Here is a 19614-nt window from a genome sequence, read left to right on the forward strand (position 1 = left end):
AGTGCCTTACCCACCCCCCGCTATTTTGGACATTCCTTTTGGCACCATTGTAGCTGGTCTACTACTTTTTAATTCTTAATCAGATTCTGAATATTATATATTCAATAGTGCAATCTCTACTTTAGTTGCCAAAGTGATTATTGATATAATATGGTCAGACTGATGTCTATAAAGTATAAAAATATTGTACCTTATATTGAATGTTGTTTATTTTTATGCATTGGCTTCCATTTGCTTCATGCTTTCTTAATTGTTTCCTGGGTAATTGTTAGCCACTGAGAAAAATGTAATGTGTAACTCAAGACAAGTAGGAAAAAAGTCATCAGAAAAGGAGAAAAATGGAGAAAAGGAAAAACAAGCATAGCTGGTAACATGTTAAATAAGATAATAGAATAAATAAATACAATAATAACCTGAGCGAAAGTAAAGACATTTTCATTGCCACTAACATACAAGAATAATATTGAATCATAAACTATAGAATTACAAGAAAATTATTTAAAAGCAAAAATATAAGGATATGGGTTAAAAAGTTAAAAATAAAAGAAAGAAAAAGAAAGAACAAAATGACAAAATAATATTATTTACAAGAACAGTTGGGTATATTTACAACTGTCAGCCATTTTCTTACTTAAATGAGTATCACTATAAATTGTCAATGATGATCACAAAGCAATGAGGAAATGCAAGCTAAATGCCAGTGGTTAGAATAAAATCGTGATAGCAGCAAATGGTGAAGGAATGAGATTGAATTTCTTGCACTTCATAGATGGGTATAAAGTAATCCAGTCACCTTGGGAAAATTGTGAAGAGTTTTCAGGTACCCAAGAAGACATTTCTGGGCGTGTCAGTGAAGGTCTGTGGAGAGTTCAACAGATGAGTCCTGAGATTATGCATAAGAAATATCCAGCCGTGAGGGTGACATTATTCAACCCACTCAGGTTAGGAAGAAGGACCAGGGGCTCATCTCATACTGTAGCTGGGCATGAGAGCTCCAGGTTTCTTAGCTTTGATCGTGGTACTAAACAGGACAGAGGTACTAACGCAAGCTTTCCCTCCACGGTCTTGAGTCTTCAGGGATAGATAAAGTGTGAAGCACAGTTTCAGCAAGGTCTTGTTAACTTCTGCTCAAGAGAACATAGCTCTTTTCTTCTCTGACTTCCTATCTGTCCTAGTCTTATGGTTTGGGAACCTTAATGAGAAGTATAGTATAAATTGTGATGCACAATGCATGATATTCACAAAGTTAAGGAGCAGAAATAAAACTTTCTATATAGGAGTAGTTTTCTCACCCAGATAGTTATTTTTCCATTATAAAAAAAGGGAGACCTGAAAACAGTAAGTACACAAAATTGTAAACCACAAATGGTCTTCTAAGAAATGGTAAAATTTTCAGAAAAGGAAAAGAAAAATAAATATACTTGAACTGAATGAAGTAATATTTTAAGTATTAAAACATGAATAATTCAAGATTTGATTAAACTATAAGTAGTCCATAAGCTGGAAATAAGAATGAGAAACAAAGTTGGATGGTGGTGATGCACACCTTTAATCCCAGCACTTGGGAGACAGAGGTAGGTAGATCTCTCGGAGTTTAAGGCTAGCCTAGTCTGTGAGAGCTAGTTCCATCTAGGGCTACACAGAGAAACTCTGCCTTGAAAAACCAAAAAAAAAAAAAAAAGAAAGAAAAGAAACATAGGTTACTTTCATATGTGTTCATTTTTCTTGTAGTTTATGATAAAATCACTGATATCCAGTTTTCTTTAATAACTCCAAACTATGTGGCCAAAGAGACAGTTCGGTGATAAGAGTTCTTGCCACTAAGTCTGAACATCTGAGATCAAACCCAAGAACCACATGGTAGGAGAGAACCAGCTCCCAAAATTGTTCCTCCGACCTCCACACAGAACTGATGGCATGTGCCATGCTCAGGCAGGTAGGCACACACAAAATAATTAGCTAAAGAAAGGAAAGTTAATCTGCAAGGGAATAATTCTCCAAACAGAAACAATGCTCTCTTTGAGGCCATCTGCAACTTAAATTTTCTACCATCTAACAGCCTTACTTGAAAAAGAAAACACAAATTATCATTTTATATAATACAAAAATCTAATAATGTATGCCTTAGCTTTTTCTCTGTCTCTGCCTTTCTCTGTTGCTGTTTCTCGGTCTCCCCCTTTCTCTCCCTCTCTTTCTCTCTCTCCTCAATTTTCTTTTTTGCAAGTAACAAGACAATGTAGGAAGTTGTGTAAGATTTGCAAGAAAAGTTAGAGAAGGTCCTTGAAACACTTGTCAGATCCCCCACTTCAATTCAGTCATACTTTTTGGAAGTTGGGATAAAAGACTGGAATATATTCCTTAACTGGCCCAGTGGGATTCAAGACTCATTCCTTTATTATGTTTTTCTTCTTAGTTTATGGGATCAGTTTCCCATATGGTATTTGTAGTACTTACAGGAAAGTTTGTATGTTGGCTTTCTCCCTTGTAAAACATATGTTCTTGAGTTTTTGGACTCTGAGTGTACATCCTCAGTCTCAGAGGACACCCAGGGGCCGTTTTCATGTTATCTCCGTGGTCTAGGAACACACTCCCTCTAGCCTCAGTCTGGGCTTTCACTACTCAAGAAGGCTTTTGCTCCGGGTGGGCACAGACCTGATTTCTTGTCTTTTTTTTCTTTTAAACTCACTCTAACCATTTCTGAGCCAATAGCAACAACAACAACAACAAATTAATATCGTTTCTACCCTTCTTTTTGTTGTTGCTCTGGTGATTTGCTGGGCTGGAAAAATGACAAGCAGAGTAGTTTATATTAAACAACAGCAACATTGAAATGGAATTAAGCTCATTTACAGTGTAAAAAATGACAGAAATAAAAAGCAGTCCCCTTCAGTGTTTGTTTCTGCATTTTCCTGTTTTGGCCAAAGAAGAAAGAGAAGACTCTGAAAAGTTCTCATGTGGGTAGACCATCCAATGTTGCTGTCATCCCAGTGTTCAGAGTCTCAGGAGGAATCTTGGTTTCCATGGCAAGTGCAGTTATATGTCTGCCACGCTGCCCTAGTACAAGATGGTATGGATGTTGACAGACAGCGGAGTGGCATTGCAGCCAACGCAAGAGTGTCTGCTAATCATAACCTGGAACTTGCTTTGTTTTGGTCTGGCAGACTTCCAAGGATCAAACCAAAGTAAAAATAGTAACACTACTGGGGATTCTTGAGCAGTCCCTTGTCCCAGTCTGTCCCAGGTCCCCTTAGCTTTCCAAAAGTAAGCTTCAGATTGTTTCTTTATTTTCAGAATACAGTCCCCTTCATTTTAATAAAGTCATCTTGGATTTTCAAGAATCAGTTCCTTAGATTTTAGCCCTTAAAATAAAATTGCAATAGTATGTACCTCTTGCATCTTTTCTAAAACATGATTTTTCAAATAAGTGCCATCCATTCACCTACTAAAGAGCATCCCACTTGATTCTAAATTGAGCCGTTATAAACAGATATGCTGTAGACATCAGAACACCAGCTTTGAGGTGGCCAAGCAATTCCAGTTAACTAAACTAAATGTTATTGAGCATTCCTTCCAGGTGGTGCTACTGAAAATTCTTATTTCATTCGAAAACGTTGAACTTTTCTAGAGTAGACACACAGCTTTCATCACTCGTAAGGACCACAAGAGCCTGAGGTCCCACAGCTTTGCCAACATTTGGGGGTGCCAGTGTTTCTATTCTCACCATTTAAATGTATATCTATTAGTCTTTCATTATAGTCTTAATATTTAAGTTTGTGTGATCACACTGTTGGAAAGACTGTTTTATGCTTACTTCCACCTACAAATTGTTAATAAAATATCTGCTCAATGTAGGTCTCTGCCTCTATCTCCATTCATCGCCAGATGAAAGTTCTATGGTGATATGCAAGATATTCATCAGTGTGGCTACCAAAGGAACAATCTGGGGACCTCTCCTTGGACCTGGGAACCCCTCTAGCATCAAGTCTCTTGCAAACCCTAAAATGGCTCCCTTAATTAAGATATTTACTTCCCTGCTACCATATCTCCTACCCTTCCTTCATCCCACCCATCCCATTCCCCCAAGCTATCCCCAATCCTCCCCTTCTCCCCTCTTTCTACCCATCTCCCCTTACATCCACCCCCACCCCCCGCCCCCATGCACCCAAGTTTTGCCTGGCAATCTTGTCTACTTCCAATATCCAAAAGGATAACTATATGATTTTCTTTAGGTTCATCTTCTTATTTAGCTTCTCTAGGATCACGAAGGGTTTCGATTCTACTGCATGGACTGACTTTGTGGGAGCCTGGTTTGTTTAGATGCTTACCTTTATAGACCTGGATGGAGGGGGGAAGACTTTGGACTTCCCATGGGGCATGGAAACCTGACTGCTCTTAGGGCTAGAGAGGGAGGGGGAGGTGGGAAGGGGGAGGGGAAGAGGAGGCGGGGAGGAGGTGGAGACTTTCAATAAATAAATTAATTAATTAAAAAAAGAAAAATAGTAAAAAAAATAATTTTAAGCAAAAAAAAATATCTGCTCAAGATTTTCATTTCTGTTGTCATTCATGCCTTGTTCAACTATCTTTTGCAGTTTTAGGATACTTTGGAAAATAGTCTTAAAGCAGGCAGGTCTCTTACAAATATTATCTCTCACCCTGTAGCTCTTCTTGAACTTTTTGGACATCACCTTTGAGAAGCAAAACTAATGACTTTTGGTAAAGCTTGGCTGGTCAGCACTTCCTTATGTCCTATGTCCGTGCTGTACCTTTAAAATTGGTACTAACAGTACCCCTGAATTTTTCTACATTTCCTAGGAGTTTTACATTTAGATGTTAAATCACATGGAATAAAGGCTCTAAAGAGCATGAGGTCTTCGCCCGGCCTCGCTCCAACGCTACTTACTGTAGATACTGTCTTTGCTGAGTACTTTGGATTTGTGCTATTTATTTCTCTGTTCTTTCATAATATGACACCATCTTAACTACTATGGATTTATTTTTTTTTTGAGCCAACACTTCACACAATAGCTTTGTAGACTAAACCAGCTTCAAATTTATGGAAATCCTCCTAGTTGGGTCTCCAATGTGATGGAATTAGAGGCATGAGCCACCAGAGCCTGCTGTATTGTCATAAAGATTTTGTTCATATCCTTCAGTGTTTCATTCAGAGTCTTTGACTCTTCCAAATTGCTTGTCAGTATCCCTAAAGCAAATATGTCAAGTTTTCATTGGGTTGTATTGATTCTTTGGAGCAAGTTGTAAACAAACTGATATGCTAAGAATATTAAGTCTTCTCCCTGTGAACATGAAATACTTCTTCATGCAGTTCTTTTTATTTTCTTCATTTGAAATTTTAAATTTTCTTCATACAGACATTGGACCTTTTTAGTTATCTTTATACCTAATGTTTCATTTCCTTGAATTTTTATGTGAATAATATTATTTTTATGATTTCAAATTCTACTTACTCATTGTGGGTTATTAAAAAATAAACTTCAGAATATTATACTAATATCTGGCAAGCTTTTTATAATACATTCCAACTCTTGGACTCTTAATTTACTCTTTCATACATATATAATGTATGAAAATATTATATAATAATATATAAATATAAAAAAATATATAAAATATCCAAATATAAAAATGTCTCACACAGACAAAAACAATTTTATATTCATTCTTCCTTGTGTTAACTAGGATTTCTACTGTAATGTCAAAACTAAGATGAGAAGTTACATCCTTAAGCCATTAAGTAAAATATTAGTTTGAAAATTTTTTGTTTATTAGATATATTCCTCAGGTCATGAAATTTCTCTAGTCCTACTTTGTTTAGAATATTCATCATGAAGCAGGGCCTGATTTTATCAAATATTTTTCTTTGTCTGTCTTAGTTAGGGTTGCTTTGAAGAGACGCCACGATCATGGCAAATATTATAAAGGAAAACATTTAATTGGCATGGCTTACAGTTTCAGAGATTTAATTCACTATCATCACGGTGGGTCATAGCAGTGTGCAGGCAGACGTGGTGCTGGAGAAGGAGCTGAGGGTTCTATATCTTGATCCACAGGGAGCAGAAATGAAGACTGTCAAAATGGGTGTGGCCTGAGCATATATTAGACCTCATAGCCTGATTCACACTGGTACCCTTCCTCCAACAAGGCCACACCTACTCCAACAAGGATGCACCTCCTAATAGTACCACTCTACATGAGCTAAACATTCAAACACATTCAAACCACCACACCATCTATTGGTGTAATTGTGACAACTAGACTTGTCTAGAGTAGACATATAGTTTATAATACCTATAATATAGGTATCATATAGGTATAATAGATTATATAAAATAGGTTATAAAATAGATTATAAAAATTTGTGTACCAGGAAAAATTACATAATCATGATGTATGAGTATCTCTGCAAATTTTTGAAATGATTTGCTATATTTGACTGGAGATGCTTGCATCTACATTCATGAAAAGCAGTGGTCTGTCATTTTTCTGATACTTTTTATCTGTATCTTACAAGTAATTTTGCTACCCTATTCAAAAAGTTCATTTTTTTCTTTTCATAAATAGAACGTATAATTCCTATGAAGTGCTTCCAACACTATTGTCCAATATCTTGACATGAATGCTGATAATATTTTTAATTACAAGCATGACAGGGGCCTCTATATGCCCTGAATGCAAGAAGTGGTTTATGAAGGCACAGCATTTCTGTATAACATCTTTGAACCTATAGGTTACAATAAGGATCAGAAATATCTTCTCTTTAGGAAAAAAAAGCATTTTGTTGATGGTATAGTACTTTGAGTATATGTTTTCAAGGTTGAGAGGTGCTAATTTCTCACTTATTAGAGATATTTATCCAATTTATTCATCCAATCACCAGGTATCAAAATATTGTTTGATGGGAATAACAAAAAATGAAAACTAATCATTTGCATGTTTTTTGTTTATTTATTTTTTTTCCTTCTTGTAGATCTTGAGCTCATGTGTAGATGTAGATGGTATATAGGTGATCTTAGTGCCCCCCTCTCTCTCGTTTGCAACTTTCTGCAATGTTTTTTCTTTTGTAACATCTGGATAAACAAAATCTAGTCATCCCAGATTTTAGAACTATTTCTTTGATATCCTACCAAGTTCTAGAGATAATTGCTTACCTAATTTTGACATTCAATGCATACATATTCAAAGCTTTATTTTAACTTGAATACACTATTGTTTTCTTTGGACATTGGCTGTCACCTAGTTTTACAAGTTCTACAAACTTTGCCTTTTTAAAGTGCTCAAAAAATTTTTATATATCTGAGGCCACCAGTCATGTCTCGATATTATTTTAAACTCCCCTTCCAATGCAACATTTGACTAAGATGGCATATATAATATGTAGGTTGAATTCTGTCCCTCCAAAGACATTTTATTTTGTATACTTAAGTCAGTTAGCCTGAAATCATGTTGGAATAATGTAGGAATTTAGTCCAATGTGTCCTTTCTTCTTATAAGAAATTTCATTCTTTAGTTTTGATTTTCTTTTTTCTTGTTTTAGGTCTTTGGTGTTTTACCTTTTTTTGAAATATAAAGAGATGGAGTGGGAAGAACAAAAACTGGATTGATAGATGGGATCCAGGAGTAGTTAGGAAATGGGAAAAAATCACGCTCAGAATATATAGTATGAAAAAGTTAAATATAAAAAGACATAGAACAAGGGCGGGCAGTGGTGGCGCATGCCTTTAATCCCAGCACTCGGGAGGCCAGTGAGTTCGAGGCCAGCCTGGCCTACAAGAGCTAGTTCCAGGACAGGCACCAAAAACTACAGAGAAACCCTGTCTCAAAAATCAAAAAAAAAAAAAAAAGACATAGAACATAGATAAAAAGAGAGAGATTGGAATGATACGTTTCAAATCTCAGTAACACCGAGTCTTAATGTCTTTCAGCAGAAGTGAGAAGAAAAATTGAGAACATAGTATTACCTAAAACATTCTCAGAAAACACTGCTTACTTTCACCTTAATTTGAGCAGTCAACCCTCAAAAAAATAGAATACACTGCTGCTTTAATATACCTTGTTCCTGTTACTTTGTTTTGGAAGCCCTAGAAAACTCGGAAGTCATCAACTAAATTTGGTATCAGAGTTAATTAGTGCATAAACTCAATATAGCTATAGAAATGCCAAGGCATTATTACAGAATAGTTAATCCAAAAAAATAAACCCAGTGTCCTAAGTCCACCATGTAATTGAAAAGGTTAAAACTAACATATATAAAAATAATATTTTATGAGTTCTATTTAGAAAACAGATATCCAAGTTGATATTTTCAAATGTATGATATATGTTTTCATTTTTCTTAATTTGCTGAAATTTGAACGTAATAAAGAATATTGGGGGTGGAACACATGCTGTATGAAATGAGAGGGTGGAGGAGAAAATAAGGTGTACAGATAGGGTTAGGCAAATCAGGAAACATACAGAAACTCACCACTTCATAACATCATTGAAAATCATAAAATTTAATAAATAACACTGTAACAGATACCCAGTAAATGAGTAGATAATGCTAACTTGAGGAGTCATGAGCTATTGGATGGCAAAGCCTAGTGGCAGGTGTCGAGCGCATCTCCAGAAGGAGTTGGCCAATCAGGTGCAGAGATTCCCGCAAAGCATACAGATTATGGTCATTTCTGTTGGCTCCTTGCTCGAACTAGTTGGTAAGGCCCTACTGCAGAAGAAAGAGAAACATTCTGTACCTGAGCTGAAAGTCCCCTCCTTTCTGGTTAGCCTTCATAAGGCTGGAAGTTGCTACACAGGCAGTTTGGAGGGAAAGACAGTAAGGTCTTCCCCAGCCTTAGACACTGCGTACTACAACAGCAATTTGCTAAGCCAGAGGGGCTTACTAACACAATAGTCAGGTGACTGCTGTGAGAATAACCTCTTGATTGCTGATTGGATCGGGAGCGTTCTTTCTAGGAACATGTTCATGTCTGTTACTCTGGACCTGGCCACGGGCCCCTGGCTTCAGAAATCATATAAGCAAGGGATGAACTGAATACGTCTGTTTTATTAAGTGGACACGTGGTTAAACTGCTTTCTAAATATCTATTTTTATAACTGTAAACTAGTGTTGTCCTCGGCCTTGATCAAAGGAACTTTGCAGCGAATGTCATTAATGCAAAGGTTCATGGTGGTCTGAGTTACAGAGAACAACTAAGTGTTGTATGCTCTACGGGACACCCTTACAGCCCCCTCCACGACTCAGGGTGAACCTTGGGAAAGGACCCAGAAAGAATAGAGGGCAAAATGATCAGGAGTATAGCTAGTAAATGCTGGTCTGTGAGTATGATGTGACTGAATACTCAAATTTGCATCAGGTACGGTTACAGCCTTCACAAGACTGAGCCTGCAAACATTCGGTCATAGATAGAAGAGGGGATCTAGGTCCCTGCCCTGTGCAGGGTTATGAACGGCAGCAGAGTGTCACTAGAGGTAAGGAAGTCATTGCTTTCAGTGATGTACACATTGCTGTGTTACTCATGCTTCCATAGGTACATTCGCAGCTGTTCCCACGTAAGGGACCCCGATTAAACCCAATGGATCAGAAAGCAAGGAAGTGAACAAACGAACAAAATAAAAACAAAACAAGAACCAACCAAACAAACAAAAACATCTAAACAAATGACTCTAAGATAAGAGAAGACTCAGGGGACAGAAGAGGGTGGGAGAGAGGTAAGAGATGATGGAGAGAAGCTTGTAATCAAAATTACATGGATTAAATTGTCAAAGAACAAGTTAATTAAAAGATCCTTCATTCCTTTCCATAATACTTTATAGGGAATCATGTTCATGATTAATTCTAACCTTCATTTGCTGATGAAATAACTCTGGGCAGAATTTTTAATGCTAGCCAGGAAATACCATTTTATGTTCATCTTTGTATCATGGTTTTACTTGAAGTAATCATCAGATTCTGTCTTACTTGATAGACAGAGGGATACAAATGGACGTGCTTAAGTCTCCCCCATATATGTTTGTGCTTTTGTTTTTGGTATATAATCAGGAAACACATTGTATTAATATAATTATATATGGTAAACTTGAGTTATCATAACTTGAACAAGTCTTTCACTAAAAATAAAAGATGAAAATCAGAAAGAATGTTTATTGGAGACAGTTGGTCTTGGGGAGTGATGAGGTGGGTATGAATTTCCATTATGTACACGGGAGGAGAAATACATTTCTGTTCAACATTCTCTAGCTCTAATATTCTCCTTCTTGTGAGAACATTTAGGGTTCAAGGCATTTATTCTACTCAAACTTTCTCGCCACACTTCCAATATATACTATTCTGAGTAAATATTTAAGGAAATACTTTGATAATTAGATAATGAGAAAAGATATACGAGAAAGATTTCTGTCTTCAGGGCTTAACAACATAAATTAAAATTACTCTGTTATAATTTAATTCAGAAAGATCTAAATTACAATGTATAATATATAACGATTACTATCCAGCTCAGTATCTACCAGGATATTTGGTTTTCTGTTGTCTCCTTCAGCTTGCATTCCTTTTCCCATCCAAATGTGATCTTACACAACTTATAAATAAAATCTGTAGTAGGTTAGCTCTTCATGCTATATTTTAAAATTCCCCAAACTCTGCCATTCTTAGCGCATGAAAGAAATTGATTGATGGTTTTTACAGTTTAAGTTTCTTATTAACATAAACAATTCAAGGAACCGTGTGCTCTAAAAGATACCCAAGATGGGGAGCATTTATGCTCTAGCTTTAATCCATAACCTGTAAATCAAGAACATTTTAAACGTGTTTATCAGTCATAGCTAAGTAGTTTCTAGCTTTTATTTTATGGAAAAAATGATGAAAACCTCATCTTAATAAAATATGTTGTGCCAACAGAAAAACAATGCCAATGGGGTGTTTCTCCATCTGTGGAGTGGTCCTTGTTTGTTTACAAAAGATGTGTACAGTTTTCACTATGAGACTCAAAGGGCTTTACAGAGTTATGTTTAAAATTCAGCTATGCTGAGGGATTACATAGTGTATCCTCAGCACTTTGTGATGAAGAAACAGTTTAAAATGTTTCAATAGCCTGTCCTATTTCCGCAATAGTAAGTGGGAAGGCTGGAATTCAAATCCAAGTTAAGCCTTTTTAATCTTCACCCCTTGCAGGGACAATGGGTATAAGTGAAATTAGATGGTGTGTTCCCACAGAACATGGGCATATAGTTCCCATTATACAGATTCACAGGTTCCGAAGCTAACAGATCCAACTTAAAGATCTCCATATATATTACACTAGCAGAAACGTACACTGTATGTGCAAACCTTCCCACTTCAGAGGGTCATTTCTGTTTAAAAGAAAAGTTAGTAAAACCTGTTCTAAACTGGTAGCTCCCCCTAAAGCCAGACCAATTTTGTGTGGACATTGCATGCTGTCAGACTAATGGCTTCCTCCAGAATGAGTTTTGAGCCTGTGACTACGTTTTACAGGATCTCATTTTTTTTTTCAGCTATTATTCAATAATTATTTGAGATGTAAAGAGAACGGCAAACCTTTGCATGTTCCAGAAATGAAGCATGCATCTGGCTTTGGAGAACCGCCGTACTTATGTCTGGAAACAAAGGGCATATGTTTGGTAACAATTCCTTCAAAAAGAATCACGAGAAAGACAGTGATGATTTAGAAACTATCCTCCGAGGAAATCGATCACGCTCTTTGCAGGAGACAAAACAGCCTTCAGTTTTGTGTGCAAATTCTTGTCAGCAAGTACATTATGGTGTAATACACAATATATGATCATGCTATGAGATGATTTTTGCTTGGGTTTTTTTTGTGTTTTTTTTTATTCTTTGTTTTGTTTCTACTTGATTCAAAGCCTCGACTTTGGCTTGCTTCAGACTCTGGCAGGCATACTATTGGTATAAAGCTTGATTTGCTTACCTTGAGAGTTAGGGATAAAAACTTTGGTCTTTGGGTGGACAAGAATAGTGTCTTTTAGGAATTTTATTGCTCTGAGGAGAGTCTCCTTCTATAGTCAGTTTTCCAAAATGAGTTGTTGAGTTATTCTACCTATTTCTATACTAATTCATCCCTTAACCTCCTTTCATTTACCTATCCACATGTTTGCTAAGTATATAGATTTAAAATTCTATCTTTCAAATATTTTTTCAAGCCTCTGTGGGCTGCCATAACAAAACACAAAAGCCTACATGGCTGAAATTACTGAAATTGACTTTCTCACAGTCTGAGACAGTGGTCTGTAGGGGCATCTGTTCCAGCGAATACTTGCTGTTGTGGAATTTTCTCAGAATGTCTACATTCTGAGAGTATACTCCATGCAGAGGTCATTAGCCACTGAGTATACTAATCCCATCAGACTGGGACACCACCTTCCTGTCTTCACTCATTCAATGACCTCCTAGTACAATTGCAAATAACGCCAAACAAATCACACTGGAGATCAAGACTCAACCTAGAAACCTGGGTGTGTATGACCATTCAGTCCAAAAGATCACTAAGTTTTTAGTTGACAAAGAGCATAGATTTTTGTTAGTTAATTCTGACAAAGTAGAGATGCATTCTTATGCTTTGATTTAAGTAATAAAACTCAAATACATTTATCATTATTACGGGAGTTAGTCTCTGTTAAAAATAAGGAACTATTTCAAAACCTATGCTTTTAGAAAGTCTGGCCTTCACTTACTTTCCGAATAAAATATTAGTAACTTTCAAACAGTGTCCTCTGGAATATTTTCAGTTGAAAGGGTTTGCAGTTCTAAGAAATGTACAAGCTTGGCCTGATCTCAAGATACCAAGTATTTTTTTCTTTACCTGATTGTATCTTTCTAATTCCAATAACGAAAGAGATAAGAGTGCTACATCAATGAAGAATGTAGCAAACCTACCTACTGGATCTTAGGCATGTCCTGTAGACGGCAATGGCAGTAGCAGGTTTAGAAGTGTTCTCGCTTAGGTCCTCTCCCAATAGAGAAACTGCATATACGAGTGGGCTAAGGTGTATTTCTGGAAGCTTCTATCATCCAGAAGTTTCATTAGTTCATTACATCCCGAGTCACGGTAAAAAGCATTAAAGTCACTTCATTAAATTTCTCTCTAAAAAGAGTTTGGCCCGGTTTACTGCGTTTTCCAGTCATAAGGAGGCTGTAGTGGGGATTACAGCATGAAGCCATGGGTACCGCTGAGAGGTTCAGCTCACACCAGCACATGTGAAAATATTCACCTCAAAGCATTATGCAAAGGCTCTACTCAATGTCTGCGGCTTTAAATCATCATTTGTTTAGGAATTCTTGCCTTTTCTCTGCAATCCAGGGTAGAAACTCTTACAGTTCTCAAGCAGCGAAAAAAAATAGCTTGAAAATGGGAAATCTGTCTCCATCTATAAAATTAATTCATATTTCTGCACATTTCCACCAATAAAAGTGGTGTATTCGATTATATTAATGTAAAACTCAAATACGTCAGGTCAACTATATTCTCACACTGATTATTTAAAAGTCGTTGTGTCTTTACTTCATGCTATAAAACTATGACTGATATGTTAGTCTTTACTACGTAAAATATGAAGGTAATCCCACACCAAATGTAAGATACGGAAAAAACATTAAGGTGAACAAATACCCAAATTAAAGTACATCAGAGTAGCCTCCAAAATCTTTTAAGTATGTTTTTGTTTACAAAAAAATATTCTGTTATACCGTTATAGTTTAATAAATTACGTGCAACTTGTGATACCAAGCTCTTTCTTCATACGAACTCTGATTTGTGATTCATTAACACAATATTTTGCACGTACTAATAATTTTACCATTGTTCGCTACAGTTAAAAAGTACTGAGGCCACACATATCACTGTAAACTTAGGCCAGCATTGCAAGACTCTACCAACCATTCCCAACTATCCCCTCTTCTCATGCTCTGAGAGTACGTCTGTCTCTTTTTTTTTTTAAATATTTATTTATTATGTATACAATAGTCTGTCTGTGTGTATACCCGCAGGCCAGAAGAGGGCACCAGACCCCATTATGAGATGGTTGTGAGCCACCATGTGGTTGCTGGGAATTGAACTCAGGACCTTTGGAAGAACAGGCAATGCTCTTAACCTCTGAGCCATCTCTCCAGCCCCCGTACATCTGTCTCTTAAGTGACAAAAATACCTCCAGCATTGATGCATCCTTACCAGAACATGAACGGTCACCTGAGCAGTAGCCCTTCTCTGCCTGAGTGGGTCAGGGAGGGCATCATTGGCCACATCTGTGATTCTCACAGCTATCTTATACTGGGAAACTGCTTCCCTGTCTAGGGAATTCAACAACTTTATCATGCCTACAACAAAACAGGGGAAAGATTGTTACCTAGGTATCACTTAACAGTCTCAATCACTGCCCTATTATAACGTATGGGGATGAAGTCTTTGTTGCAGTAGAAAATAGAATTTACATGATGTAATTTACTTTTTTTTACATTTTCATATCGTTTCTTCCACAGTAGAATCATGCCAGATGTTAATTCATGCATTAGTCACCTGCTGTGCCTTCTTAGGCATTTGGAAGAACATGTGTGCAAAGGCTTTCTGAGCTTCGGTATATCAAAGATCAAAGACTCCGTGCTCCCTCTGTGGTAGCCAAGAATTATGGATGCAGTTAACAAAGCAAGGTGAACACTACATGGCTCAAGGGAAGGCTTCTGACCAAAAGTTTTCATTCCATGTTTCTAAATAAGCTGCCTTCCAACTGGGAACTTTTTGATTTTAACGTCTCAGAGTTTCTGACTTGAGTCCACTGTGTTAGTGTCTTTTCAAACTTTTCACTATTGCTGCTCTGACTCCTTCCATATCCATCTCGAGTTTGTATCCTCTTCTTTTAAACTATTACTGTTGCACATAAATGCATATTTACATATTGCACTTATATATATTTATATATGTATACATATATGCAATGCATATATACACAAATACATAGGTATGTATACAATCTACTGAATCCAATCAGTGTTACCTACATGTCCATGTGTTTAAAGTTGACCTCTTAGGATTAGGAAACCTATCAGTGGCTTGTCCCTGGAGAAAACCTATTCTAATTTTTACTATTAACTAATATCAGTGCTTTTACAATTACCTGTATCTGGTTCAATGTAAAATTTGGGTGGTATTCCAAAGTTGCCTCCAACAATGGTATATTGTACATTGTTAAATGGCCAGTCTCCGTCGGTATATGTAATTGTTCCAACTAGTGTATCAATTGGGCTATTTTCAAATACACTGAAGGTGAATGACATCATAGTTCCAATAGGATTGAATTCATTTATACGGTTCACTCTTAATATGATTCTAATGATTGCTATGGAGAAAGAGTTCAGGAGAGTAAATAGAGCAATGATATGTCCTCTTCTTATTGCTTCTTCAAAGCAAACATATACTATATATTTTATGTGTAGATTTCACAAACATATTTATGTTTTATTAGTAAATTATTTACTTTTAGTTATAGAGTACTTAAAACTAAGTTTAGCACAAAAATACTTCATTGACAAATTTGTAATATTATCCAATGTAGAATAAACTGATTCCTTGCTCAATATTTTAAACACGCAAATATTATAGGGAGATTATATTAAATAGTTTTCAAGTGACTGCAAAGTTTTGTATTTAACATTTGAGAAGCATTATTTCACTCTAATTCTAGTTTTATGTTGGCTTTCAACTTTTAAATAGTGATATACATGAACTAAGTAAGCTAATTTAAGTATATTTAATGCATTATTATAACATATTATTAGAACATTTTAACTATAACAAAATCTAAGAGCTAATATTTAAGATGCTGTGTATCTTATTTAATTCAAACTATTTTAAGATATTGAAGTTACAATTTCTTACTTGAGAGCACGGGAATTCCTTCATCAGAGACTCTTACAAACAATGTATATTTAAAGTCCATTCCTGCAAAAATGGTATTATCATAATCTAGATGTGTAGGTCCAATCTGCAAATGAAAAATAATATGCCTTCAGTTTTGTTTTGAATACATGTCAATTTTGTCAACTATGGATCCAGAGAGAAGATAGTAAACCAATAAATAAAAGTGTACAGTACAATACTACAGTCTAGTTGAATATCCTATGAGCTACATGGGCAAGCCATGTATGTAATTTTAGTTTAAATAGTAACCATGCCAAAAATTAAAAACATATGTAATTGTTTTTACTTTTATTCTACTCAGGCAATACTTTATTTTAGGCAAATACTTTATTCAGGCGAGCATTTTTAAAGTGATATTATTCAAAAAGAAACAAACAGGGAAAATGCTGAAAACACACATACTTATTGTTAATAATGATCCGGTTGAGATCATCACTTACTTCACAGTTGCAGTGCAACCAAGAAAAGTGGTATTTCAGGTGTTCAAGGATGTGCTTAGACACTGGCTTCCACAGGAAAGTTTGAACTGTTCCTGGCTAGCTATCTCTACGAAGCTGCACAGTAGAGTACACCCAGCCCTTCATCAGCCACGGCATCATGAGAAAAATGCTACTTCTCTGCAGTACACCATGGTTCTGAAATATGATGAACCATCACTCACAGAAAATGGATTTTCAACTTATGAAATGTTCAATTTAGAAATGGTTAATTTGGAACGTATTGACACTAAGTTGAGGTACATCTGAAATTACAGTTACGCATTTAGGACATTTGCAATGATATTACAGTAAACTTGTTTCCTTTTTTCTAAAAATGAGTTAAATTTTGATTGGAATTAATGAGGATAGTATCTCAAAAACAAGACTAAGCTAAAAATTTCAAAACCAAGCCAATACAAATCTTGAGGTCCACTCTACTAAGGGGTCTAAGCATGTCCTATTTTTGTCCTTTAACTTTGCTCTCCTAGGATGGATTCACGGGCAGACATGGTGTCGTCGGGATGCTTAATAACAGTAAATACACAGGCAAAGCAATCTAAAAGTCTTCTGTCCACATATCTTGTGTAATCATATAATCCTCACAGTGCTCACAGCCTAGACTTCATCTGAGACCTTCCAAGAACATGAGAAAAGCATATGATTGCTGCTGGCGTCTCCAGCTTATCCGAGGTCCTTTTCATGCCATAGCCGTGTCCATATTCGCTGTTTTTCCTCACAATAAACATTAATTATTCCAGAAAATTGTGTGTAGCATTCGAGTGATTAGTTGGCACAGGAATACGTTGCTTTTTAAAGATTCCACAATTTTCCAAGACTTACAACAATGAAAAGCTATGAACATTAACCAACTGGCAGAGGAGTTTCTTTAGAAATTAATGGAGATATTAGACTGCATCTGAACGGAAGCCACTGTTAAAATTTTATAGTCTGTCTTCTAAGTAGATAAAGGCAGGTGAAAAAAATAACATCAAAGGCAGTAGCATCAATAACTCAGTTGATTTGTAATGCTTGTGCTCCACTGAAACCATTGCCTATGGTAAGCCTATTTGTGTTTTATCATACAAAAAGTAAAAATAAAATGAACACGGAATTATAGACACTGTAAAAAAAAATAACCAAGGCTGGTACAAACATTATAGAAATCCTATGCATGACAGCAATAACACTGAAGACCATTGTGGAATTATGATTCTCAGATTAAAGGTTTGAGATTTCGATATTTCAAATGACAAGAAGTAAAGAACAAAATTTTTATTTTCCTCCAAACTACCAAATCAATTTCTTTCCAATCTTGAAAAATGTAAAATTGAAAGAAAAATCATTTCCTGTGCCAAGGAGCCCAAGGCTATTTCACACTTTCTCTTCTATCAGGTTCAGTGTATTTGGATTTATGTCGCGAGCTTTGATTCACTTGGACTTGAATTTTGTGCAAGGTGAGATATGGATTTCTTTGTGTTCTTCACATGCTACCTCCAGTTAACCCAGCACCATTTGTTGAAGTTGCTTTTTTATTTCTATTGTATAATTTTGACTTCTTTTTTGAGAATCAGTTATCCATAAAGTGTGTGAATTTGCATCTGGGTCTTCGATTCGATTCCATTGATGCACCTGTCTGCTTTTTTATGCCAATACCATGTGGTTTTTATTACTAAACAACTTTTGTCAGGAAACAAATAGTACAGACACTAAGATCACAACTTAGTAATTGGGACCTCATGAAACTGAAAAGTTTCTATAAGGCAAAAGACACCACCAATAGAAAAAAGCAACAGCCTATGGAATGGGTAAAAATAACCTTCACAAACAAAAACTTCGCATCCAAGAGAGGACTGATTTCCAAAATATATAAAGAACGCAAGAAACTAGATGTCATCAAACTAAAGCAATCCAATTAAACAATGGAGTACAAATCTAAACAAAGAATTCTCAACAGAAGATTCTCAACTGACTGAGAAAAACTTAAGGAGATGTTCAACATCTTTAGCCACCAGGGGAATGCAAATCAAAATTATTGGGGGCTGTGGATCCCCAGACCCTGAATTTCTTGTAAACAACTTATTATGCTTGCATCTGCTGTGAGCAAAACAACTTGTTTTCCTGTGTTTGCAGCTGCTCTGAGCATGAGACCCTCGGGAGTTCCTGATGGCAGTGGAATAGATTCTGGTGGGTTTGGCTGGGGGCATGGTTATCAGTTAAGGATCCCTATATAAGCTGCCCTGGAACACAATAAAGGGGACATTCTTGGGGAATTCAAGGATGATGTGTGTCCCTGTGTCTCTGTCTGTGTGTGTAGTGTACATGTTTAAATCTCCAGCCCCTTTCTCAGCTCTCTAACCATCCCTAGAGCTGGTGTTAGCTACAGGCGTAGTACTATAGTACATGTAGTAGAGATGCCATAGGACCGTAATACACTTAATAACACGGATGCTACACAAAATGACGCTGAGATTACATCTTACTGCTGTCTGGACGGCTAAGATCAAAAACACAAATGTCAGTGCATGCTGGAGAGGACGTAGAGCAAGGGGAGCTCTTCTCCATTGCTGATGGAAGTACATACTTGTAAAGTTGCTTTGAAAGTCGATGCAACGGTTTCTCTGATAACTGAGACCACAAGACCTAGTTATACAACTCTTAGATTTATGCCCAACGAATGCTTAGTCATATAACAAAGACACTTGCTTAACTATGTTTATAGTTGCTTTATTTGTAATAGCCAAAACCTGGAAACAACCTAGATGTCCATCAACTGAGGAATGGATAAAGAAAATGTGGCACATTCATGCAATAGAATATTTCTCACCTGTTAAAAGCAATGATATGAGGGAGTTTAAAGGCAAATGGATGGAACTAGAAAAAATCATTCTGAGAGAGGTAACCCAAACCCAGAAAGACAAACAAGGTATGTACTCACACATAAGTGGATATTAGCTGCAAAATGAAAGGTAACTGTGTTACAATCTACAGACCCTAGAAGCTAGGTAAAAAGAAGGGCTCATGACAGGAAGCCCGGATTTCCCTGGGAATGGGAAATAGAAGAGATTTTACTAGTGCAGGCAGGAGGGGTTGGAAAAATGACAATCAAGTTGGAAGGGGTATGGAGGGAAAGAGGACTCAAAGAGCTTAATGAAAGGGGAGGGGAGCTTAGGTAAAAA

The 19614-nt window shown here is 36.4% G+C and overlaps 1 protein-coding gene across 1 annotated transcript in view; it reads right to left on the reverse strand.

The window, feature by feature from the left end:
• The window catches only part of LOC125399984 (cadherin-related family member 3-like), a 124954-nt gene that overhangs the window by 66137 nt on the left and 39203 nt on the right, over window positions 1-19614 (reverse strand). Inside the window, exons 14-16 of the mRNA XM_087902227.1 lie at window positions 15918-16023; window positions 15157-15378; window positions 14217-14362 (exon numbers count right to left, since the gene is read on the reverse strand). Of these exons, the coding sequence (XP_087758353.1) occupies window positions 14217-14362; window positions 15157-15378; window positions 15918-16023 (474 nt within the window). The remainder of the gene's footprint in view (window positions 1-14216; window positions 14363-15156; window positions 15379-15917; window positions 16024-19614) is intronic.

The sequence above is a fragment of the Myodes glareolus genome, chromosome 27 (genome assembly GCF_982192425.1).
Source record: "Myodes glareolus chromosome 27, mMyoGla1.1, whole genome shotgun sequence".
In the NCBI taxonomy this organism is placed as follows: Eukaryota; Metazoa; Chordata; class Mammalia; order Rodentia; family Cricetidae; genus Myodes; species Myodes glareolus.